Source organism: Eutrigla gurnardus (genome assembly GCF_963514095.1).
Source record: "Eutrigla gurnardus genome assembly, chromosome: 14".
NCBI lineage: Eukaryota > Metazoa > Chordata > Actinopteri > Perciformes > Triglidae > Eutrigla > Eutrigla gurnardus.
Window position 1 is genome coordinate 14,896,594 of NC_139937.1, and position 26,085 is coordinate 14,922,678.

General features: G+C 41.5%; 1 protein-coding gene across 1 annotated transcript in view; it reads right to left on the minus strand.

The window, feature by feature from the left end:
* The window catches only part of snrka (SNF related kinase a), a 38,731-nt gene extending 15,500 nt beyond the window's left edge, over positions 1–23,231 (minus strand). Inside the window, exons 1-3 of the mRNA XM_084026559.1 lie at positions 22,998–23,231; positions 21,522–22,235; positions 91–232 (exon numbers count right to left, since the gene is read on the minus strand). Of these exons, the coding sequence (XP_083882685.1) occupies positions 91–232; positions 21,522–22,110 (731 nt within the window). The 5' untranslated portion in view covers positions 22,111–22,235; positions 22,998–23,231. The remainder of the gene's footprint in view (positions 1–90; positions 233–21,521; positions 22,236–22,997) is intronic.
* Between the last annotated feature and the right edge of the window lie 2,854 nt (positions 23,232–26,085).

Below are 26,085 nucleotides of genomic sequence, written 5' to 3' on the forward strand. Positions count from 1 at the left end.
AGATTTATGTCCAGTGGCATCCATCCCAAACAGAGCAGACAGAGCAGGTCAGTGTTGCTGTTGTTTGAATGCTGTGTATGCATCACTCACTCTTTGCAGGCGCTGGAGACGTGGGCCGGTACAGTGTATTTACAGTCCATGATCATGGTGAGAGTCTCACTGTCGTTAGCTTCCTGGAAGGGTGGCTGGCCACAAACCAACATGAATAGGATCACACCGAGACTCCAGATATCTGAGGCAGAGGAAACCAAACAGAAATGCAATCTCAATCCATGTTGTTGATTTATTACAGCATACAACATCAAACCATATACACGTATTACAAGAATGGAGCAATCATACACTGTGCTATTTGTGGTGCCCAAATAAATAGAATACCAAGTTATTTCGACAAAATATGAAATGCTGTCCTAATAATATGGATTATCATTTCGTAGATTTACATGCAAAGAATAGAACATCTATGAATGCAAATGCAAGGGTGCTAGAAATAGCTCAAATCAGACTCTTCTCCTAGACTGAATAGCTGCACTTTAGTAATATATTTTGTAACATATAGTAATTAAAGCCCAATCTAACCACACTGTGGAATCTACTGAAAAAGCCATCACAATTTTAATATACTCAGATGTCAATAAAACAGCCGACTGGAAAAGTTGAGGCGGAGTTGAAATACACTTCTGAATCTGTACACAGTCCAAATAGGGATTTGTTCTGAATGCGAGTTTGTCAATTTAGCTACGGCGGAAGTATTCTCTCTAAACAGCTTCTGCATATGAATGCAGGCGAATGCAGACTGATAACCGAGGGGTCCTGAGATTTTGTGGGAGAGGTAATATCGGTGACCGTGCATGCTTATTCTTTTGGTTGTAGATTATATTATCCGTTCAAATATAAACTCCAAGGCATCGATCAATGCTACAGAGAGGTAGAAGCTGAAAGACAGCTGATTCTGCTGTGCACAAGTCGTGACCAATTCACTCGAGTGGGGAGGACATCTCATTTTTACAAATGTGTTTTTCCTCGATACCTCTTTCCTCTTCCTCATGCCTTAAGAAAGGGCGACTATAATGGAAAAGACGCTACTGAATTGAAACAGGGTGACAATAAATGGAAGTGGAATTTATTCAGAGTGTGGTGCATAACAGGGATGTCTAATCACAGGTGTAATGTGGAATTGCTGTCGCACAAAGAAGAGGTCAAGGGTTTGCGAGTACAATATGTCAATTTCACCAAAACCCAAAACAAGCCTGCATGCACAATGCTATCATGCAAGAGTGTGTGTGTCAACAGTATAATGAATGTCAGATCAATTCCCATGTGTGTATGTGGGCTTATTCAAGTGTGCATATATGCAAGGCTTGTTGCACCCTGAGAAGGCAAACTGTCAACATGCCGAAGCACTGGGCCATCCAGACTTTATGCAAGCAAAGACATATTGTGCATGCACGCACACACACACCTTTTTACAGCAGCGTTAACAGTGGGAACAGAACTAACGGCAGGAGTGAGAAGAAACTAAGACAGCAAATACCTTCCTGTCACTGCTTATAATATACAGTGTCCTTAACTCTCTCTCTTAAACACACAGATAGTTGAGGAAGTTCATTAAACACATATTTAAGTACTCCTTCTAAATAAAAAGCCCAGGTATACGTCCTAGCACACACAAACATCTGTGAATTCATTTTCATCTCCAGTACTCCGTAAGCAGAGAAGCAAAGCAAAATCACTCAGGCTGGCAGGCAGAAAAAAATACATTTTTAAGTAACTTTCCAATTCAGCTCAAGCACTCAGATAATAAATGGGGTTGGCAGCATGGAGCCCTGATGATGCATCAGGAAAAAAGGCCACATAGGAAAAAATACAAACTTCTTTTTGTGGCTGAAAAGCATGATTAATACTTTTCACACTGATTATAAAAAATATTTTAGCCACAGGCTTGGCCCTATCTTTAGACCTGGCTTTGCTGGGCTAGTATCTGCATTGCGGGCTTTAGCGTTTGGCTAAGTAGTGCTGTGTCTAATTAAACTGAGTGAGTGATCATTCAGAGTAAGCGGAATGAGCTGGTCTTGAGCTCACAGTGCTTTTAAGAGCACTCATTTGAAGGGAAATCTCAGTGGATTGACCTAAATGTAATTTGTTTGGTTTGGATTTTAATACCAACCATCAAAATCAATCCCAAGACACGTCTGGGCTCCACCAACAATGCTTGAGTGACGCTCCTTCCTCAGATCATGTCTATGGAGCCATTCTTGGCTCCGCTCCAACCTGTTTGTCATAGACACCAGGGTCATGGTCGCTGCCACATCAACCATGGCACAGTACAGCAGAGGAGTGTCCCTGAGGTGTGTTTTATAGCAATCCCATTTGTCCGCGTTCACTCAGCAGTAGTGAAAAGACAGAGCAATATAAACACCGGACACAGCATGCATAAGGAAGCAGCGGGCCACATGTCTTCAGAGAGCAGAGTCAAAAACACAGGCTATGTAGTGGTTTAGACTAGAGCATAATTCCTGTTGTCTGTCTAACTTCCAGATGACATTAGTGAGAGTAAGCAAAAGCAAAAGGCATTAGCTAATAGGCATTAGCCACTGCCAAAGCTTGACAAATGGGATTTTACAGGGATAGCAGAAGCAGTTGGGGATTTTGTCTAAAAAGTAAAATGCATCATCATGATCACTGTGTCTGTAGCCCCATTTACAAAGCACCTGCAATTATTTGACTTGACCAAAGTGTGTGTAAAGGGTATTAGTCAACCAAAACCAGCCTTTCCTTTTAGGCATGTTAATGGATAAAAAATAATATCCATTAACTGCCTGAATACAAGCTGCCGTGACAACGGGTGTAAAGTACGTCCAAAGAACGGCTGGCATACATTTCCAGGAGCTCAATGTGCTCAGCATCACCACAGCTGCACTATTTTAGAATATGAGAAAGTTTAATTCAGCATCATCGTCTCGCTGTTCATTGTGATAATTTACCCTTGTCTAAGCCCCGCCCCCACTGCTGCTGCACTCCCTGACTATACGTTATCTAAGAAACAAAATGGGCGATTTCAGAAAGAAACAGACAGAAGAGTTGACAAAATGTTTGAAGAAAATATCCAAGATGTCAATCTGATCCAACACTGAAAACAGCTTAAATAGTTGAAGATAGAAGCTGTATCACCCTTACACAACCTTTAACCTTGAAATCTACAAAACCAGCCTGAAAATCAAAAAGAAGTCTACGGCGCAGAGCTGGATAGCATTTCCATTACGTCAGGGGCTATCCGCTTGAGAATGTGTAACGATTGTTGTGACTAGTGATCGAGTTAGAAACTACAAAAGTTCTGAAAGCTGAACACACTTTGTCTTTCCCTCTGATCTCCTCCACAGACATGACTTGAGTCCCATGACGCCGTGGTCGGCGAGCCGTCACTGCAACAAAGCAGGTCGGACATGCTTTGGCCCCACTATGGAGGTGACTCGGCATGTTAAACGTGGTAATTGGCGCAGCGTGGTTGACAGCACAATGGAAATCCCCTGGAGATGTTCTGGCTGGACTCAGCTTTTAACCTGTCCTTCAGGTTTAAATGTGGTCCTTGTCTCTTGAATCTTCTCACAGTGGGAGCCTTGCCTTGCTTTGCCCTGCATGTTGTATTCCCTCCAACAGGTTGACACAAGTCTACGGATGCAATAAATACACAAATTCATCTATCCCACTCTACACACTGTTCAGATCCTTGTGTATGGTGTATGAAATAGACAGTAACTAATTTGTGGCAGGTCTGCGTTTGGTCTGAGGGACAAGTTGACTGCTTCGAAAATAAATATCCTTCAAAGTCTGTGAAGCAGTTTGGAAGGGTGCTTTAAACGTGTTTTAATTTAACAATTTCGTTGAAGCAAACTCACGTAATGCTGGTAGGCTGCTATGGAGACAATTATTTATTTTCCCTGCCTTTTGCCTGCACAAGATGCCGGGTAGTCTGGCAACTAACTCCAGCAAAGGCAACATAAAATAAATCAATACCTAAAAATAATCTGAGCCATAGCAGAAAAGTTTGAAGTGCTGCGAAATGCTTTGGATTTCACTACAATCCTCTTCTTGCTGTCTCCTCACAGTATTCAGTCACAATGACCAGCACAACAACACTTTCATTTCACTTTACACATAATTGAGCCAATTGGTTGCATCCATCATCAGAGGCTAGATGAAGGGCACAATTACTGCTGTAGTCATTTAGGGCTGCAGGTAATGTTTATAATAAAAATATGATGATAGCTTTTTAGGGTTGTGCCGAACAACGCCACTTATACCTTCTGCTCACAGCTAATTAAATGCTCAAAGGTTTACTGACAGGCAGTTTACATACAGCAGATTGATATTACTTTTAGTAAAGTGCAGACATCTGATAAAGCAGCCAATTGATCAATTCAAGTATTTAAAAGGTTTTCAAGGTATCTACATATGAAATAAACATGCAAAAGGGACGTACACAGACCATCCATAGTACCGTAAATAGACAACAATTCTACAGGCTGTCACCAACATATACAGAGCTGTCAACCACAAGAGCACTCACACATACATCAACATAAATGCTTGTGTCACTGGCAGGCAGATAAGAGTGGAGAGAGAGCACTCTGGGTGACAGCTGTTAGAGCTGCTGTCAGAGACAGACCTGCTGCAGCTCCACATGCAGGAGACGGCAGGTTTACTGCCGAGTCTCAGGATTCATTAATCAATTATATCTGTGTTTTAACAGCGCGCTGCTCCAGGATAAGCTTTCAGCACTTTCATGTATACAGCATGCATCCACTACTTCCCGGTGGTGGTGTGTACAAGGTCAGCATCCCAGATCATTTACATTATCAATTAATCTGCAGATTGTTTTGTTTTTATTATTCCTATTAATCATTTACCTTGATGATCTTCACAGTGACAATTACAAAAAACCCATGTTGATGTCAGATTGCTTGTTTTGTCTGAGCGACAGCACTTTTGTCACTTTTGCTGAAAGGAAGAAAGTTATTTACTATTTTCATTCCATTGACTATTCCATTAATTATTTTTTCGGCCCTAGCATTTATGATTCCGATAACTTTCTGTCTCGAAGAGTTCGTACTCAGTTTAATTATGCACTTGCTTAAAGGAAGAAACTTTAGCCACTTAACTTGAGTTTGACTGTCAGCTAACTAATGCTAGCTATTTAGCTCAGGGGGATTTTCTTTCACGTTACTTATGTTGAAACTATATTTATGTAACCTAACACCCGACAAGTCTAAAAACTGCAAGAGACAAAAAAGAGAGAACATGAGTGGGTGAGTGAGAGAAGCCAAACCGAGTGAGACTATTTCATCTGGTTACTTCCGTCAGCAGAAAAGCACATCGTGGTCACAGAGGTGGCAGCTTAGCACAGTGCTACTGCAACAACTTACGGACTCCCTCCTCCCATCACACCGGCTCATGCTGTTCATTCAGGAGACGAGGCTTATTTACAGCAGTCTGGTATAACGGGTTGAATGAAGGTATACTTGTGCCCGTGTGCGACATTTCAAACCGGTTTGATATTAAACCGAGCTGCAAACTGGTGTACCGAATTTTACAACTAGAAGTCACACTTGACTCAGCAGCTCATGCACCTCTAAGCTGCTAACCGCAAAAATAATGAAATATTCAGCATGAGTGAAGAAGACAACGTTTGCAAAATTTGTCACAACTGCAAGTCCCAAATAAGGCATGGAGAAACAACCTTAAAAACATTTGGAACAAGTAACATAATCAGACATTTATTACAGTAATTAATTCCCATACATGCTGCTCAGAGTAATCCCAGTGAGCACCTTGATTGCCGACAGAATGTGGTCCCTCAAAAGCACAGTCTGATAATCTCAGTCACTTACTAAGGTACTTCAAAATACCAGGGTTGTCTGACACTTTTCAGCCTCGGTAGTATGTTCTTTCAGCAGACCTGAGGCCTTCAAAAAAAGTGGATTAAAACTTTCCAAATGACAGATTCTTGAAACTGAAGTTGTATTTGTGTTCACAATGAAATTAACAGAGCATGGTCTGATTTTTTTTTAGAAAAATCAATGGTTGACAATGTCACAAAATAACAGTATTCTTCAGCATAAAAGAGGGTTGCTCAACCTCAATTTAAAATGACGGTAACTACTTAAAATTCTTGCGCATTCCCAACTACAACAACCCAGGAAATTCAGGCAACAGCAGTAGTCATTGGAAAAGAGAAAAAGATGAAACACTGCCATGATGCTTTCATAAAGCATCCTCCTTCCCTCCTCACATACCTCCTCCTGACATGTCTCAATGCGCTGATGCTTCTGTTACAGCCTGCAGGAAATTGTAGAAATGAACACATGCACACATGCAGATACAGCTCAAACATTGTCTGGATTAGTCAGTGTGTGACAGTAGCCTTAAAACCTGGGGGCATTGCACAATATACTCACTTTACATCTGAATTTCAAACAACAGCATGGTAATTCTTCCGCCTCCCTCCTGTTCCCAGCCTCCATTCAGCATGTCTGAATCACTTGTCATTGCCATTAAACAATTCTCGACTTCTCTACTGCCTCTTCTTACACCATTAGCCAACTGTGGCATCTAAAGTGATGGTAGTAAATGGAGCAAGTAATCATTTGGACATCTCAAAGAATGCTACAGACACTGGGAGACAATAAGTGGGTGACGTAGCAAAAAGAATGCTGGTCGGACCAGACCTAATCCCTCACATGCAAGGGATATATAGTTAAGTTCATTCCTGCATTAATCATCTAGCACATTAATGTCACATATTCAAATTGCCTCAGTAAAAGTAACATAGAACATTTAAGTCAAGTACAGTACATAAAGGAACAGTTCTCCTCAAAATCTAAATGCATATTTTTCGTCTTGCATGTAGTTATATTTATCACTCTAGATTGTTTTTGTGCCAGTTTTGAAGATGCCAGTCATAATGATGTCTGCCTTCCCTCCAAAATCTTTATAAAGTGCTGCTTGCATGTTAATAATATTAATAGTCAATGATTACCTAACAATATAAAAATATAACACTGACGGGCCATTCTGCAAAGTGACTTACAATGGAGGATTTTCATCACTGCTCTATCGCTTCGTGAAAATGATGATGGCACTAGATAACGAGTTAAAGATTACCAAAGCTATTAAAAGTCATGTTGAGGCATGCCTGAAAATACACTCAGTTGACTGACACAACGTGGAAATAAACTCTACCACTACTACTCTAACAGTAAAGTAAACCTAACCATTATGAAAGTGATTCCAAGCAGTGATCATCCAGCTTTTCTCCTTAGCACATCTAATTAACCGAATAGCATATAAATACTTGTGAACTTTCCTGGTGTCTAACAGCAGGAGACCAACGCTACATGGATCCATTCAGTCAGTGTGCGAGGGCCTGTATGTTCCATGCACACTGACATTTACTGTTACAAAAACATCTGGCTCCCTCAATTTTATTCTTGGAGTGTTTAGTTACGAAGGAAATGATTTACAGTTTATGCTCCAGCTGCAGTTTCCCATAACCATAAGTGCTTTTAATCTGGTGTTCTAAACATATTTCACTTTGTCATGGACCCGGGAGTGATCTGCCGCATATACACGCAAGCACAGAAATACTTTTTCTCTTTAATCTAAAACCTCAAGGGTTAGTATTAAAGCTGCTGTTGGTACTCCTACTTCATACTAATCAGTTTACGTTTATCTTCATGCTGTTCAACACTGAACCCCAGCATGTAGAGCTGCGAGATAAATCGATTCTATCAATTAATACAAAAATAATGGTTTAGGAGGATGTTTAAAAACGAAAAGAAATTACAGTACAGAAAGGAATCGCCACCACTTCCCTGAGCTCCCGTAGAAGATAGTTATGGGATAGTTTTCTTCAGCGTTGCACCTCAAGCAAACACTGTCCACTGTAAAGTTTGTCTAAAGTCTGTGGCAACTAAAAGCAGCAGCGGTTCGAGTCACGGCAGCTGAGTGGGAGAAACGTGCAGTGCAAGTTAGATAAGTTTCGCATTAAAGAAAAAAACAATTTGCACATTATTTATCCCAATAGGTCCATTAAGCTTGCTTTTGTTAATAATAATTTTAATAATTCATTTGTCTTTTTTAGCCCTAGTTTGTTTTAAATTTTCAATTGTAAGTCGGTGTGGTGTGACAAAATGGGAGATATTGTTTTTGGGGCTATATTGTAGACATGACCAGAAGTTTGGCCTAAGCCAGAGATTGAGAGGGGAGGGGAGTAGAGGCAGAGACCCCCAGGGATACTACCTCACACCTGGCTCACTCACAGGAGCATGCGTTACCATAGCAACGATATCCGTCTCAATTGAGAGACAGAAGCGTGCCTTTGCCAGGCCCTCTGGCAAACAATAACATGGCAGCTCTACACATCAACGTCTGTCTACAATGTCTCTGTCTCACGCAGTCCGGCAAAGTCAAGCCTGTGAGATTACAATCCTATATCTTTACATTTTAGGGTGCAATGTGCTTAAGTGATTTACAAACAGAAGAAGCTCACATTCATATTTGCACCAGTAATGCAAGCAGTCGGCAATGATAATGAATCACTCTGCCTGTATAGTTACGACTTGAAAATGATTAAAATAGCATGTTCTTTCCGAATGTTCTGAGAGGAAACAGGAGGGGGAGAACCCAGCCTCTCTTTCCTCTATTGACTTCCTCCCCTCCCCCTCCCTTACTCAACCCCAATTATTTGATTCCTTTGCTTTTATATCTTTGTCTTTCTCTATAATCATACACCTAAGTCCACTTGTCTTCATTATTTCTTCGTCTAGCTATCGTCCTGGCATCCTGCACCACCATCCTCCCGTCCTTCACTCCAGCTATCTCGTTCTCTCCTAATCTTCTACCCTCGAAATTCTCTCGACACACGCACACACACACGCACACGCACACACACACACACACACACACACACACACACACACACACACACACACACACACACACACAGTGGCATCATGATGCTTTAATTAGCAACTGTGGGATTTGTCTCTTGGCATCCATTCCTCTCCTGCTCTGCATTCAGGCGATTTGCTCGGGGAGACCACCATGCAGCTCGAAATGAGCACCAATAATGGAACCATGTTGAAGGAACTGGACCGGATCAACACTGAGAAACACTAGAATTAATCGTTTGATGGATTTTATATGTAGTTCTTCTTAGCAACAGCACTTATCTGATCAAGGCCCCTGCATTTTATTTGTATTTGACCTTCAGGTTCATTTAGAGGTTGTTCTGAAAAGTTTTCGACTGTATCACACTGTCCTCATCAGCAGACTGAGCTTCACTGCCATGGAACTGTAGATATTCTGTTTCCATGATCCAGAGCACTTCTGGGATTGTGTCAAAATGCACTGCTCCTTTCACTATTCTCAATAAAATACACCCTCGCCATCTGACTTAGTTTTAAATCTCTTTAAGCATACCGATGATTCAGACGGATCAATATGGTCCATTACACTACTAGACGAGGGAGCCAGCTTCTGCAAGGAAAGAAGGGAGGTAACCAAACATGTTAGTCAGTTGGTATGCTAAACAGCCAGCTAGGACTACCCAGTGGCCTGTGATGATGCAGAGTGATGGGCCTCGTTGCTAACAGCATCACCACCTCTCATTAGTCATGGATCACTGAAAGGAATAATCACACTTGGGGTGCTTTAACACCTGTAGCTAGGCTCATTTGGACCGTGATTATACGTTTGCACATTTTAGTTCTGGTCCAGTTCCTATTCACACTGACCTTTTACAAACAAACCAAGAGACATGAAGTCATAGATTGAAAAGGTAAATTGTTGACGAGACGATGGTCATCCTGCATCATCACTTCATCAGGTGGTGAAATCATATTGCCAGTGTCTGACAGAAGCTTATGTAGCACTTCTGATGTGTAAATGTATGCCCTTTTATTAATAAATGATTTCAAGCATTGGAAGCATTATCAGACTGCAATTGGCCAAATTATTATGAATAATGGTAGAGACGGGACTGCACAAAACACTCTTTCTGCACTACCATATGATTGGTGCGAACGCATAGTGAGAACATGTGGGAGAGCAGGGACACGTCAATGAGGGGTATTACTGTGGGAACACTGTCAAACACTTTTTAATAGACGTAATAAACTGACATAGTATGCAGAGTCGCCACAGTTTTAACAGCTATTGACCTATTCATCAGGGATAATACCAACCTTCACAAACGTGATGATATTGGCTTCGGAAATTGTGCAACAATCACATACGTGCTATCATAAAATCCTGTGGTTGGTTTGTTTACATTCACACCAAACCAGGGAAACAGCTCTGGGTTGGTTTCAACAAAATGAAGTCACCTGTGTTGTGATACTGGAATAATAGCAAATCCAGCTGCTCTGTCTTTGGTTAGAACTAAGGCAAACATCTCCAAGTTTTGATCAAGTTCTGTGATCAAGAAAATAACTAACGTGGCTGTGATAAAATACTCTAAAATCTTCACCACAGCCATGTCGACTGGCCGTTGAGTACAATCTGAGAGAATCACTGTTTGGCTGGCTCACCAAGTGCATGGCCAGCACAGTCCTTCTTTATCTCGGGTGTGAACTTTCAGCCAGAGAGTGCTTCACTCACACAGTGTCCGTGTGGGTGTATAAATAGCAGACAGACCTGCGCTGTTGTTTCAGAGAAGCTGAAGGGAGAAGACGACAGAGAAGTGGAGGAGAGGGTGAGCCGAGGTGAGATGGAAACATGTCACACTTAAGTTGAAAACATATACTGGTGCAGAGTGCAGCAGCATCCCGTGTGTCACACACAGCCAACCAAACGTTGTAATGGCTGGCTACAGATCAAAGTAGCATGAATTGCACATCTTGAATTTATAGTATAGAACAGAATTTCTTTATATTTTCAACAGTGGTTCACATGATGATACTGTATTATCTCGGCTGGTGCGGACAAAAATGATGCCCATTAAGCTAATTAAGAGCAATGCCAATGTATATACTTTCCAACTTATATAAAGTAACAGCAAACGTAACTTGACAGACAACCTGAAGCAATTGGTAGCAACAGATCCCAATATGACAGACTAAGGCTACGTTCACACCGCAGTTACAAGTGACCTGAATCTGATTTTTTCGCTCATATGTGACCCATATCTGATTTGCTTTTGACAATGTGAACAGCACAAGTCGCATTGAATCTGACATTTTCTAATCAGATTCAGGCCACATTTAAATGTGGTACTGAATCGGATACGTATCGGATTTTTTTGAATGCGACCGCAGTCTGAACAGCCAGGTCGCATTTAATGCGACTTTGACGTCATTCTGACCCGCGCTGCACTGTTTTGTAAATGAATGACAAATAAAGTTGATTGAAAAGCGGGCGGGAGCCAAAACAAACATGGAGGACATGAAGCCCACAGTCCCACGTTACCGGTTGCCGTTGCCATGTTCGCTTCCGTAAACACCGCTGTGGCGTGATGTCATCAATGATCAACTGCGCATGCGGGTCACTTCAGGAGCGTGAGCTGTTCACACAGCAATCCGTAGACAGGCCGCATTTAAAGAGGTAATGTGAACAGCCAAACAAAAAATCGGATTTGAGCCATAAATCGGAATTGTGCATTAAGACCTGCGGTGTGAACGTAGCCGAAGACAAGCTCCAATTGCAGCAGCGTTTCCTACTGTTGAAACAAAGAGCTTGAATAACAATACCTAATTAAAGTACAAGTAAACGGCACTAACGTTGCATACAGATGTGTTTGTTACTCTGTGTAGGCATTAGAGGTGTGCATCTTCACTGCCCCCACGATTCGATTCGATTACGATTCACCAGTCTACGATGCGATTCGATTCTACGATGCATCTCGATGCATCTTCTTGATGCATCTCAATGCATTTCATTCTCAATTTTCTATATTACCACACTTTTTCATCAATTAAAACAAACAGTCAGATAAATATGAACTCTTTATTTAGAAAGCTGCTTTTAAATTCAGATATTAACAAATTTCACATGTTTTGTTACATTAAGTCGTAAACAAAAATATAATTATAGGCCAAGCCTACCAATGTGTTTTAATTTTAATTCCTCATTCACGTTAATAACGACGCTATAAAGCCGTAAGTCCTTCACTATAAGCTCCTACACACCTATCCTCTGGGCTCTCTTGGACTTGGATGGCTTTCTCACGGACTCGTCGATCTTTGGCTGTGCTGGTTCAGTAGTTTTCTTTCCGTTGTAACCAGAGGCTAACATTAGCTCAGCGTGCCACGGGCTAATGTGGTTCCTCATATTAGCGGTGTTACCGAAGTATTTGATTTTAGCGTGGCAAGTTTTACAAATAGCATGGGTCTTGTCCAGTTGTCGTCGCGTCCCGGCAACTTCATGAAATGCGAAATGTTCCCAGATATCCGCTTTTAAATTGTGTGGATTTTTTTTTATCGCGCATCGGCTACCGCTACTGCGTTCCTCCATGTTATGGTGGCTTTACGGTGTTCGCTCGCTTGTCCGTCCTTCACCCACAATGCAACTTGAACTTTACAACTTTATTGTCCAGCAGAAACGGGAAACGCAATAAAAATCGATTATGTGACGTTACTGCATCGATTCAGAATCGTCCCATTAAGCATCTCGATGCATCTTTGAATCGATTATTTTCTGCACCCCTAGTAGGCATGGGGAGATATGAAAATTTAACTCAGTTATTCTGGCCAAAATAATTATGATTCAGGACATTATCCCGATAATCACCAAATATTCTTAAAAGTTAAAATGGCACTAAAACATACTGGTATCACTTTACATGTTATGAAACAAATGATTTAGTTGCTTCACAGATAAGAAACATATTTTTTAGTGAATATTCTTGTAATAATCTCAAAATAATTTGATTATAAATACATTTTGAAAGGTGTTTGTATCCCGTTATTTTTCAGGATACAAGACAGCATTTTTAAATCACCCGAGACAACATTTATGATTAATGGAAATTCGTTTATGAATTGCGATTTGCAGTAAAATCCTATATCGTACTAAAAGCAATACATCACCAAGGGTTCATACTCAACATGGGCAACATTTAGATTGGATCTGGATTCAAAACCAGTCGGCCAGCATTCTCAGAGACAAGCTACCCGTATACTGACATTTATCCTGGTGAAGATCACAGGTCACGTGTTAATACTGACTACAGTATAATGCAAATACACAGCCTATCACAACCAGCATCACATATCTAACTCGCAGCATAAAGGCCTATTCCAACCCCCCATGTTAATCATTTTGAAGTGGGCTCTAAGCTTTCCATGGCCAAGGCTAAAAGAGGCTTTAAAGCAGTTTAGAGTGCAGTGGCTACAGAGGAATGAGTGCAGGGAAGGAGATCACATCTCATATGTTGCACTGTTCCTTATATGCCTTTGTAAAGTGGGTTTTGGGATAAAAGGTGTGTCGAGCTCCCCTCCTGGGTTACCCACCGTAATGTCCATCCTTCCACTCTCACTCTATTCCATTCGCTGGGGGGCTGGATCCCAGCTGACATGGGGCAAAGGCAGGGTACACCCTGGATAGAGTGCCAGTCGCGTAGAGACAGACAACCATTCACACCTACGGGCCATTTAGAGTCATCAATTAACCTATTCCCATCCTGCATGTCTTTGGACTGTGGGAGCAAGCTGGAGAACCCACGCTTACACGGGGAGAACATGCAATGAACATTCATGTCAGTCAGTGGAATTCATCTTCACGAAAATTAATCAATTGTATGTATATCAATCATGTTATCGCATTATTAAGTAAAACTGGAACAATCTCATCAAATTGCCTTATTGCTTATTTTTCTTTTAGGCCAATTAGCAATGATTCATTATACATAGTGGTGCTTAGAAAATGGCACTCAGGCCTAAGTTTTGTTTTTGATTTTCAGACTGATATATAAGCAGGGCAAGAGAATGTGTCAGCAGATATAGTCAATATGAAAAATGTCTCCCTTATAACTGCAATGTGGGGTCTCATCCTGATAATAAGTTTAGCAGAGCATGTCCTCAGTGTCTTGAGAGGGCAGTCAGTTCACAATGTTTGCCACCTGTCACACACACTCTCTCTGTCTGTGTGTGTGTGCTTTGACTAATACCCACCAACACTGACTGACAGCTGACCATTTGCCCTCTCAGCCACCGTGCCTAATGACTAGGCCTCAATCCTTCCTTTGCTTTCTAAAGCACGCACACACACACACACACACTTACACACACAGAGTAATGCAAAGGCATATCAGGTTCCCCACTGTCTTTTACTGCATTCTCTAAAATGATTGCAAGAGATTCAAAGGTCATGGGGCTTTAATGATACTTGAAATGCACAGTTGTTGTGGGGGATTGGGGGGGCAGGACTTTGTCCATTCGTAAACTTACAAATTACAAAGAGACCACGACACAAATGTCCACGGTTTCAGTCTCGGTTTCATTTAAGACCCACAATTAGTTAAAATCCACAAGTTACTATATATAGGAGTTGAAAGGAGCAATTGTCAGACTGCTCCTGATGCACATAGGATGTTCATGTTGTACCTGATATAAGGGTTGTGCTGATTTGAGAGCAAGTCAAACCAGACTGGACGAGAAAAAGGTTATCGGACGTAAGTGGAACAGCATGAGACTGAGAGCGTTTACACTCCGGCTTGTCTACATTTTTCATCTCTTTATGTCGATTTCAAATCCCAAATTTTCCCGTCTCTAAATCCCTAATGTGTGCTATTGTAGTTTTGTTGGCTTGTCTCCACAAAACACACATGAACTTTCTAGAAAACAAACCCAATGTGTGACATGTGGATCTTCCTCCCGTTCCACCTCTGCTGAAATTTGATAACCATGTTGCCGGCATCGACTGGGCAGGACATGGGACACAACCTGTAAAGACACTAGTGGCTCTATTAGTCTGTTTATCACATTGACAGTTTATTATTGTAACAGAGAGGCATGTAGCTGTTCAGCTGGTTTGCATGAAATATAATTGGTTTCAGCTCACACACCAGACCAGCAAAACCAGAAATCAGCCCGACTCCAGCAGACCTGCCAACAGGTTTTAACAGAAATAGGTTGTGTTCTGGCATTCCCATCCTCATTCCAATGCAACACGCATCCACGGCTTTCTCTCTCCCTTGAGAATTAGCTTCTTCTCCTGAGTGTCACCTCACAGAGTGTAAGTGGGACACACACAGACACACTTTTATTCCTCTGGCAGTTTAACCGGCTCTATAGGCCCAAAGCTTCTCAGCCGCTTAATTAAGACGGGACCACCTATTCAGTAATGCAATAGTCCTCAACACATTTTCATACCACTTCCATAGTAGTCAATGAAGACAAATGCAGCAACAAAACTACATTATACTTTAATTTTGCCATTCAAAAGCTACTTTGATATAAATATTTTGGTATGACAGGTATTACAGGAGCTTACGCGCCAAATTGCTTGGTTAGACAATGATGGATATTGGCTGCAGACATGCTAGCACCTATGAAATTGAATTGATGACTGATACAAATAACTGCAACTCCAAAAATCAAGAGCCAACAGTGGAATTGGCCTTGCTCAAACAGGGATATGCGTGGGATTCAATGTCTTCATGAATGACCAAGCTCTACATTAACACACCGAAATAAAAAAGACAGCAATTACACTGTAAACCACTTATAGTGATCATGGTTACAGTGATGAACCACTTATAGTGATCAGCTTGGGAGAGAATAATTCCTGTACAAATGTTTAAATCATTTAAATATAGTAATCAAGTCGTCTGCTTACAGTGTTCATTGTGGGTCTTTTCATACATGAGGACATGTGAAAAAACCTTTTAAAACTACAGCAGGCTAAGTTTAATTCAAGTTTCGTTTCCACAGAGTCCGCCAAAAACCAGAAAAGCCTCACCACCAAGCAAACCCTTGGTGAGGCAGAAGAACTGGCAGCGAGCCTGTAAACCATTCATTTATAAGCATTTAATCAACATAATGTCAATTAGATGATGATTATAATAATAATTGTGCATTTATAGTGATTCATTTGACCCGGACAGACGAGATCCTTATATAAGTGGTTTCCATTGTACAAATAAAAACAACCAGCAATACAATGTCTGCCAGTTCCCAGTATTAGCTGTAACAGTAAAAACATATTTATTATTATGTTGGTTTTATCTTCTGTATCGAAAACATACCAAACCAAAAGCTTGAAAACCAGCAGCATAGGCCATTTTTCAACAAAAAAATTTGACATGTCCCAGTTTGAATAAAAATGAATGATGGCTGAATTGTATTTAGTTGTTATTGTGCTTACTGGTTTATTGTTGGGTGTCGTGACTTACTGGGACAGAAAACAGCAGTCACTTACTGTTTTTTGGTCAAATCCTGACAGACCTGTTTGTCCATGCAGAATTCCTACAAACCTTCCGTCAGTCAGACTGATATGCCGAGTTATACAACACATAGTACTAGTACTAGCACCTCTACGTGACTGAAAAACTGTCGTACTAGACTGTATATTTGTGCACATCTTCTCATCAGGGTCTGCCATTACAAAATGCCTCAGACACCGAGCAACACAGAGTTACTAGGAGAGAAATTCAAGTGTAAACATTGAAGCTAAGCCAAACAACATTTATCCAAGTGTCTTTGTTTCCATTGGATATACTCTAATGACAAGGAAACAAACAGAAAAGGCCAGCAAGCCCATAGAAGGCTTTGTGTGACCTTGACCGTTTAACAGATTTGAGGGAAAAGGACCAGTGCATTACATAATAGGCACAGCAGACACAAAGACAGAAGGGGTTGTGATTTACATTTTGTTCACAGTAGAAGTAATAACATAATGGGAGTTCAGTCCAGAGGGATTAACTGCTTGTACAGAGAATTCATTTTTGAACTCGTCTTGGCCATGCAGTACCCCTGGATGTAAAGAAACTGGATACTGGAGATGCACCACAAAAAGAAACTATTTGTCACAAGTCCAAAATAAGATGTGGAGATCCTTAAAAACATTTGGAACAACTAACATAATCAGACACTTTTTGTAATGAATTCCCTATTCAGTAAAAAGAAATAGTGAGTGTAGGTAAATTATAATGCTATCATGATTATGTTCAAATGTAATCTTGTGAACCTAGCTATTTTCACAGCAATATAAAATAGATATTAGTGGGGAAATTATGACCCATTTAGCTTTCTAAAATTAGCTCTAAGCAGTTTATAATTTTAAAAAATCATTGCGCACAGTAAGTGTATTGACACCAAACTTTGCTGTCATCATTAAGTGTTTCTTTCTGGGCTGAAGTATGGTCTCCTGGACCAGTCCAAACAATAGCATGGATTAACTGTTGTTCCCATCTGTTGCCAGCAGCCAACAGAAACCAGGAATGTAATTATGAGCCCCTCTGGCTGGCTGCTCTCTAGACACAGTTTTGATGCCCTCGTGGTGTAATCGCCAAGGCCTGACAAACAGCTCTGCATGGTACAGGCACACAGCACAGTGAAGAGGTTGATATTGGTCATCAATGGCTATGTGTAGACAGGAAGGCCTGTGTGCGTTGAGGGCTTTCCACCAGCAATGGAGCACCCAGAGCACAACATGTTGAACCTCAGAATACAAGCTTTAACCTGTCTACACTATCAGCAGAACGTGAAGGTGGTTCTCGACAATGCTAGGACGAACTTCACTTTTATCTCCAAAAAATATCCCCGAAAACACGAGCCTGTTTGGCTGCAAGTGAGCCTAGCAGATGAAAAAGGGGCTTCACTCTCCACGGATGGCCACTAGAAAACCAAAAGTAAGCCTTTCAGTCAACCTGGGCTGTAAAACAGCAATTTTTTTTGATACAAGTTGAGTCTGAATATTATCTTCAATTCTCCTGCACTAGAGATACACCAGCTGAGCTTTCTCACTCTCTCTTCTCTCTGTGTTGAAACACACACCACTGCAGTGCATGTTCATTCAAAGACAACCAATAAGTTTGTGATCACATGGCTTACTAGAGCACAAAATTGTTTACGTATTGCGAGTGCAACTGAAGGTCAACGCTAGGGCAAGAAATCCCCAAACAAGGTAGATGAACACACTTACTCTTATAGAACACACTTGTTTCTAGCGAATGAACGTCATGACTGATGAGATGACAGACATCCTTTTCTTTGTAACAGTTAGCTCCCGTGTCTTTTGTGGTTTTGTACCCACATGATTTATACAGCTTTGATAACTAGTGCAGCTTCAGTCTACAGCAGTGTTGCAGAAAGCGAGAGCCCACAATTTTGGATTGCAACACATAATCACAGTTTGAGCAGTGTTATAGTTTTAGTATCTTTATCACAGTAAACCATAAGACGTTTACCTTTTATTTTAAAGTAAATAGAATTTTACATTTTTGTATCGTTGCATTTCAGCAAATGTTTTTTTTAAATCCCAGAAAAAAATATGGCACTTACATGCACTAAATAAGTTCAGTTTTGCACACAATAATAAAATAATTTATATAATTGTATGCAATCATGTGATGTTGAAAATGTTGACTTTCCTAAGGGGTCAAACTGGCTATTAATTGTAAAAATTCTATTCAGTATTGATATTTTTCAAGGTATTTTATGGAAGTTAGAAATTCCAGTTTTGACAACACTAGTGCAAACAGTGACCACTTTCACTCTCATTACACTAATTTTCAGAGCAACAACACACAAGGCTAATGGCTCCGACCACAGCATCACAAGCCCCACAACAGCCGCTACAACACTTAACTAAACTGCACCGTGATGCACAGAAGAGCACAGACAACAGAGTGGCCATCAGTGGCTCCAAGTACTCTCAGCACAACAACTGTAGAGGCCTGTGGCTGTATAGTACAGCTGAAAGTAGTACCTTTGCTATCAGTGTCTAAGTGCATCAGATACACAAAAACAACCTGGCGGAGAGCACTGCTTGTTAGGCTCACTAAACAGCCTGGCTCAGCACAATAAAGTATAGTGAATCGCATACATACAGTGACTATCAATAATACTGAGTAGTGCAGGGTGGCAAACAGCCTTCCAGAACAAACAGTGTAGGAAAGGAAAAGGCTTATGACAGCTCTATAACAGCTGAATACACAGCTACTGGGAAGATTGTTACAAGAAGACTGGTGACACGTAGACTCCAGATGCTGACCTGACAGTGGCTCTACTGAAAGGATATTAACAGGTGGATTGGGAGCATTTTCATTGCCTCCAATGGCTCTTGACATGGCAACTCCTGAGCCGGTGGCTCGTTGCTAACAGTCCAAACTACTGCAAACTTGCTGACTGAGGCAACAGTGTTTACCTGAGGGTGGGTGTTAGATTCTGTTACGACGCTGTTGGTTGGGACAGCGTTATCAGCTGTAAGTGCCATATGGGAGCAGTGCAGAGCGGCAGCCGTGAACTAGCCAGTGGGGCACGCTCACATGCACTAAAAACAAGGGTGGCCAGCCTGGCTGTGTCAACGAAGCAAGGAGAAGCTGGGATACCAAAACACACAGAGGGAGATGGACTCAGGGAGACATTACTCCACTATATCGTTTACCTGACAAATGTTGTTTGCTGCTACATTAATGCTCTGAACGCCTCTGAACTATTAGATATCACAAACTGGACTGAGAAAAATGGACATGCTGTTTAAATGTCCATAAATGGTACAATGTTGCAAGGGATAGTGTCAAATATCAATCAGTTTGCTGCCAGAAAAACTGGTCACATATGAGATGGCTAATTGTTTTAAAACAAAATTTCAAAAAAGTTTCACCCAACAGTCAAACAACGTCATTTGCTTCACCAGCATCTCTAAAACAGATGCCTGTAGGATTTAAGCAGTCATAAAAAATAGTGTCCATGAGAGAAAGTGATTGAAATGCTGATCAATCTCAGTGTTCAACAGTCTGAGGTGACCGAGTCTGAGCTCATAAACAAAACTTCAATCAGACTAGTCCTGCTCTCTAAATGGGAACCTGTTGATAAAAAAAAAGCTTAACTTCACATTCAAGAAAAATATAAGTGAAATATCCAGTTGTTCGTAGCCGATCACATCACAGCTCAGACTACGGGTCAGTCATCTTGTGTAAAAAGCCCACGGGCCCTGACCCTCAGTTCCCTATGCACCACATACAGCAAGCTAGCACTTTTCATAGCGTTCTTAGGCATTAGTCATTCATTCAGACTCTTCATGTTTCATGATAAATCCCTCCATCACCAAGCTCTGAGATTGGGCAAAGCTTCCATTCACTTCTTTGGGGTGCTGCAGGGGACTTCCTCTATGAACGATTGCTCACATGGCAAAGAGCGGTACTGCATGCAATACACTAGCTCTTTAACTGTCCAGGGTCACACATACTGTATCAATGTTCTTAGGGTGAGTGAGTATGTGTGGGTTTGTGTGTTGAAATTCAATGAGAAGAGTAACCGCAGTTTCCTCATTGCCTGTGCCGCACCTATTAAGTTTGTTGGAACCGTGACTGAAAAGGAGAAGCAAATTAATACCTAGTTGACTACCTTTGAAAGCATGTTCTACATGGATAAACAATCATGACACAGATTTCTGACTGCCTCAGGATTAGCACCACATGAACAACCGCACCTGCCGAAAAAACATGCTTAACTGGGCGCATGTCATTATGCAATTCAAGAATTACTCCCGTGTTCTTGCCATAATTTAAGCTGCTGATATGTGAAAGATATCATATCAGTAATGGAAAGACACGCAATCTGTTTGTCTGCACTCTGTCAACCGTCATAGAAAATCAATGAGCCAGTTAATTTCCAGCAATGGGACACCCACGGACATCAGTGCTAGAAGAGCTGACCTTGTAGCACAAAATGAGCGGCGTCAAGAACTGTTAGCAGCATAACGCTACTGGGAGACACAGCGTGGCATTTAAAACAAGCTCAACTCTGCATGTTGCATTGCACAGGGCCCTGGCATAGGATTGATGGCCGTCTGGATTTAACACAATTTAAACCCAAAACAAGCCACGTGTCCAGTCTCTGTGAGCAAACTTACAGCCAAGGTGTTACAGCAAGGTGTGACAAAAATGTGTGAAACAAGTGTTGGCCACACTGCCAACCTCATTACACCACTGTGCTGAAGCTGGGCTTTAATATGACTTTGATAAAGATGTCCTGTGTAGTTTGGTGCCAAAAGCCTGTGTTCTGACACAGGAACATGCTTTTCGGGGGCTGAGGGAATGAATAGGTGGACTGGACAGTGAGTTGGTGCCAAGGGCAACAAGCCTAGTCCCCAAAAGTTAAAACAATCGATGCATCATAAAAGATAAAAATAACAACCCTGCCGGTATAAGAGCACCAGGCATAAATGGGTTGAATTAAAGATTTAGCTCAAATCCTGTCTGGTAGGTACGGCATTGCATCTCAATGACATTTTCTAATTAACAGCGTGACTCATTTCATTACTTTAACACCATTCATCAGCCTACATCTTTTGCATACCTACGGCTGGAGCGTCATACTCATCACCCAGTAGTATTTCCGGTGCCGAGTAGGCCAGAGATCCACAACTGGTTGTCAGCTTTTTCCCCGGCTGAAACTTGTTACTGAATCCAAAGTCGGTGAGCTTGACCAGTCCTTGTTTCTCGAAGAACACCACATTCTCTGGCTTGAGGTCCCTGTGCACCACATGCAGCCGATGGCAGTAGGAGATGGCGTGGACAATCTGGGCGAAATATTTTTTAGCGAGCTCTTCATTCAGCCCCTCCTCGTGTTTCATGATGTAGTCAAACATATCCCCTCCGTCACCTAGCTCCAAGATGAGGTATAGCTTGGTCTGAGTATCTATCACTTCGTACAGGCGCACAATGTTGGGGTGCTGGACCAGCTTCATGCAGCGGACTTCCTGGAAAAGGTGGCCCGTGGCCACGGTGTCCAGCTTGGTCTTGTCGATCACCTTCACCGCCACTTTCTCCCCGGTGAAGACGTGGCGCGCCAGCTTGACCACGGCAAAGTGGCCGCGGCCCAGCGTCTTGTCTAGATCGTACAGGCCAGCAATCTTGCCGTCATACCCCCGTTTGAAGCCTGCCATAGCTGGAGAGGGCGACGGGGAGAGGTGAACCCCCACTGAAGGCAGGGGCAGCTTGGCTGAGTGGCGTGGGTCCAGCTTAGTTCAGTTCACCGAAGGCTAAAGGAGAAACCCATGGCTCCTGCTTCCTAAAGGATACAAAACACACACAATTATTACAATTTCAATAAACACTGGTGACATTACATGGGCAAAGTTGGCAATTCAACTAAATAAGACATGACGAGGACGAATAAAATGTAAAATGCATCACGTTCACATCATTGTGATATTTGAATGAGATAATTGAGGTACCTGCCCCCTCTCTTATTAACAGTGAAGCATTGAGCAGACACATTATTAAATATGTATAGCGCATGAAAAGTTCACACTGCTTGCTGATTATTCAGAGAAGGCGTTGAGCTTGTTTTGACAGGATGGCTACTGCACTAAAGCTAGCTGGTTTATCCTGGCGTACCGCCTCGTGCTGCTACAATGAACCAAGTAAAACTTTCCTAAACTGTTACAAAAGGCTTCCTGTGGTCGCATGTAAACAGCGGTTGTGCTCCCACGGGAGAGTTTGACAGAGCAGTCCAGAAGTCAGCTGCATAACGGGCCCAGCGGTAGCACAAAACGTCTAACGTTAGCCGTACGTTACCAGGGGGCTAGCTCGTTGTTCATTGATTAATAAACGTTAGCTCACGGGCTGACTCACGTAAACTGCTTTCGTTCTTTAACGTTGGAAGGTCGCCCGCTAACACACACATCCACGCCACAGTAATCTCTGGACAAACACGTTGAGCTTTGTAACAAAGCGCTGGCCATACAGGTACACGAGTGCTTTTCATATCACACGGCTAGCAGTCGTTAGCACGTAGCAAGCTAAAGTTACTACGGCTCGCACAGCTCACCTCTCCAGCTTCGCTTCGGTAAACATAAAGCCCCGTGTCCGGTCTCTGCCGGGTACCTCCGTTCCTTCGGGTACTCTCTACTGTAGCTCAACGCAGATTATCAGAGGAGACGAGGAGGTGACCGCGGCACTTAGAAGGTGCCCGTGCCCAGGGTTCATCTGTAAAACGAGGTATTGCATCGTTGGCAACGGCAGCCCTAATCGGAATCGTTGTATCCTCCCAGTGGAGGCGGTGGGGCTGTGATGCTGCGTTCACGTGTCGATAAAAACTGTCGAGACTTTCACCACCGCCAGGCGTTTGCAAGGATTGCCATAGGGCACCGTGCACCGTGCACGTTATTCACACTATTAAAGAGATATGCATCACACATGTTTAATTATATACAATAATGAAAGTATAATATACGAAGCCATCATTTTACCATTAAATCTATCATATGGTGGGATGTTAATGTTTTATTCAGAACCAACAAAAGCGAGAAAACTTTGTTTTTTTCATTTAACTTTTCTGTTATTATTGCTATTATTGATTGTCTAAAAAGGCTTTCCTGCGGGACAAGTTTGACAAGTTGTAGTCACTATTTGGTTGCCCGGAGTTGGGTCCTTACGAGGATGACTGAAAGGCAGCATAAGAGCATCTCCAACCGCATCAACTCTGACGTCAAACAAAGTCTTTTGATTTCTAGGGACTGTTTTCTGTTGCTGAAACGTTATTCTATTTACACAACAATGAATTATTTTATTATTGCTACAATTTAATTTATAAATGTAATGTTTTTTTGGCTTTAATGAAAGAATTGTTTTAAATGTGTAGGCTATGTTTTTAAATTACAACATCAGGCAACACTTGATATGGTGATGATATGGTGTTTTTATGTTTGGATACTTGCAAGGTTTACATAGCCCACGTTTCTGTGCGATGGGTACGTTGCCTGTCAGTGTTGCTTGGTCTTCCCAATAAACGGCGTGCAGTGACATCTAGTGACGGACAGTCCGTTTGTTTTGGCCTGACTCGCCTGAGAAATCTCTCCCTGCATTAAGCAAATGTATTTGTTTCTGTATGCATGTCTCTCAAAAGTAATGCGTTTCCTCACGCCAGTACTGATTCTCATGTCTATGACGTATGTTATTTTTATCCTATTATTTGTCATCCATCTGGAGGTATTTGGGGGTTTAACTGCAATGTGAAAGACAATAGCGAGGTGACCTGAGCTTTTCAGACATGCCTTTAATATATCTGTTTAACTGAGTATCCATCTACAAGAATATAATGATTTGGTCATGATGTCCTGCTCACAGCAATACACGGAATGCTGTCAGTGTTGCTTGCTTTTCTTTTTCTAAACTCAAGATGGCAGTGTTGCTTTGCATTTGATTTGCCACCACACTGTGTTGTGGGCTACTTATACACTGTTTGTTTGATAGAAGAAGATTCAGAAAAGATTCTAAAATATGTTGACATTTTTGTTGCTAAATGACCAGCTTGTATCCCGTGATCACATTGCTTTCCCCTTCACAAAACGAGCCATTCAACAATTTCAACAATGACAAAGAGGGTTCCAATAGTTGTTTTCGACAAATGCATGATGTCAATCATCAAGTCAAAAAGTCTCATTCTTATCATTAATTTCAATGTCAAACGTCTTCATTCTACAGCACTCTGTCACCACTTTAAACTCTCTGCCACGATTCCATCCACCTTGTATTGGAGATTTCTTGCTGAGCTGAAACCATGCCTGTGTATTCTTCCCCTCACCAAACATCGAGAATTTCAAAACTTTTCCCATCTGAGTCTTTGACTTGCACTCGACAACTTTCAAGCCAGATTTCGATCATTTTGAGATATCGATCATTTTAACTTCTCCCATCGTGCCACAGTGTGCTTTTCTGACATCCAGCTATTTCTAGCAAACCCAGAATCTTCATTCCAGGCATGTAGGTGTCTTTCTGCCGTTCACTCTCACCACAACGTGATTAATCCACTTTATTTTTCTCTCTTCTCTGAGGTTCCCTTCTGCCTCTTAATTCGGATCCCCCCCCCCCCCCCCCCCCCCACACTCAGGTCAAACAGGCTACGTATGGATATGCAGTCGCTTTCATTTTCTTACTTCATTTGATTTTGCTCTCTGCAAACATGCCCCGTCTGTGACCCCCCTTGGGTTTTGATATGTGCCAATTTACATACATTTCCAGAATAGAAATTGTTTCATTTGATATATTATATATTTCTTATATAAACAAACCCCTATGTAAAAACCTTCAGAATATAGATGATGGACATTTTGGTATTTGTAAGAACTATACTGAAGTGGAGATTTCTGGCTCAGCGTCTGAGAAAAAAAATACACAGCTTTAAAGATGTGTATTGTAAAATTCCATACATTTTGAGACATTACAGGTGAATGGGGTAAAACAAAAACAAAAAAATAGATATCACCATGAACCTTCCATCTTACATTATGGCAAATATTTAAGTATTGCAAGTTTTCTGAAATGTTTTGTTTATATATGCAAATAAGGTATTAGGAAATGCTAACTTTTTGTGAATTTAGAAGAAATGTACAGATGCAAATCGACAAAATTTGTGTCTCACCTGAACTGTATCATGCAGTACGCTACATCTGTATAAAAGCACATACACCTGTTTGTATGTTTCTCACTCATATATTCCGATTTTTTTGTCGCAACTTACATTTTTACAGGAAAACATTAATGCAGCAAACATTACTGAAATGCTATGTTTAAATATACAAATAAGGTATTAACTAAGGCAAATGGACAAAGTAGGGAAATAAACACCTACATGTGTATTTTGCATGTTTTCTTTTGAAAGAAGACACGTTGTGGACGCCAAACAGACCAAAAACTTTTTTTTTTTTTTTTTTTTCCTGCAGAGTTTCGCCTCAAATAAAGGATCTCAGTCATTCTTTCCCCGCTGGCTCAGATATGACCACCATGCAATAATCACTAGTGGCACATATGACGACGAGAGATCGCGTGTCATCGCGAGATCTGAGCGCGGGACTTCCCTCGGCGGTAGGTGGAGACTACTGGACACAGCAGAGTGGAGTCGGTCTCCAGGCAGCTGC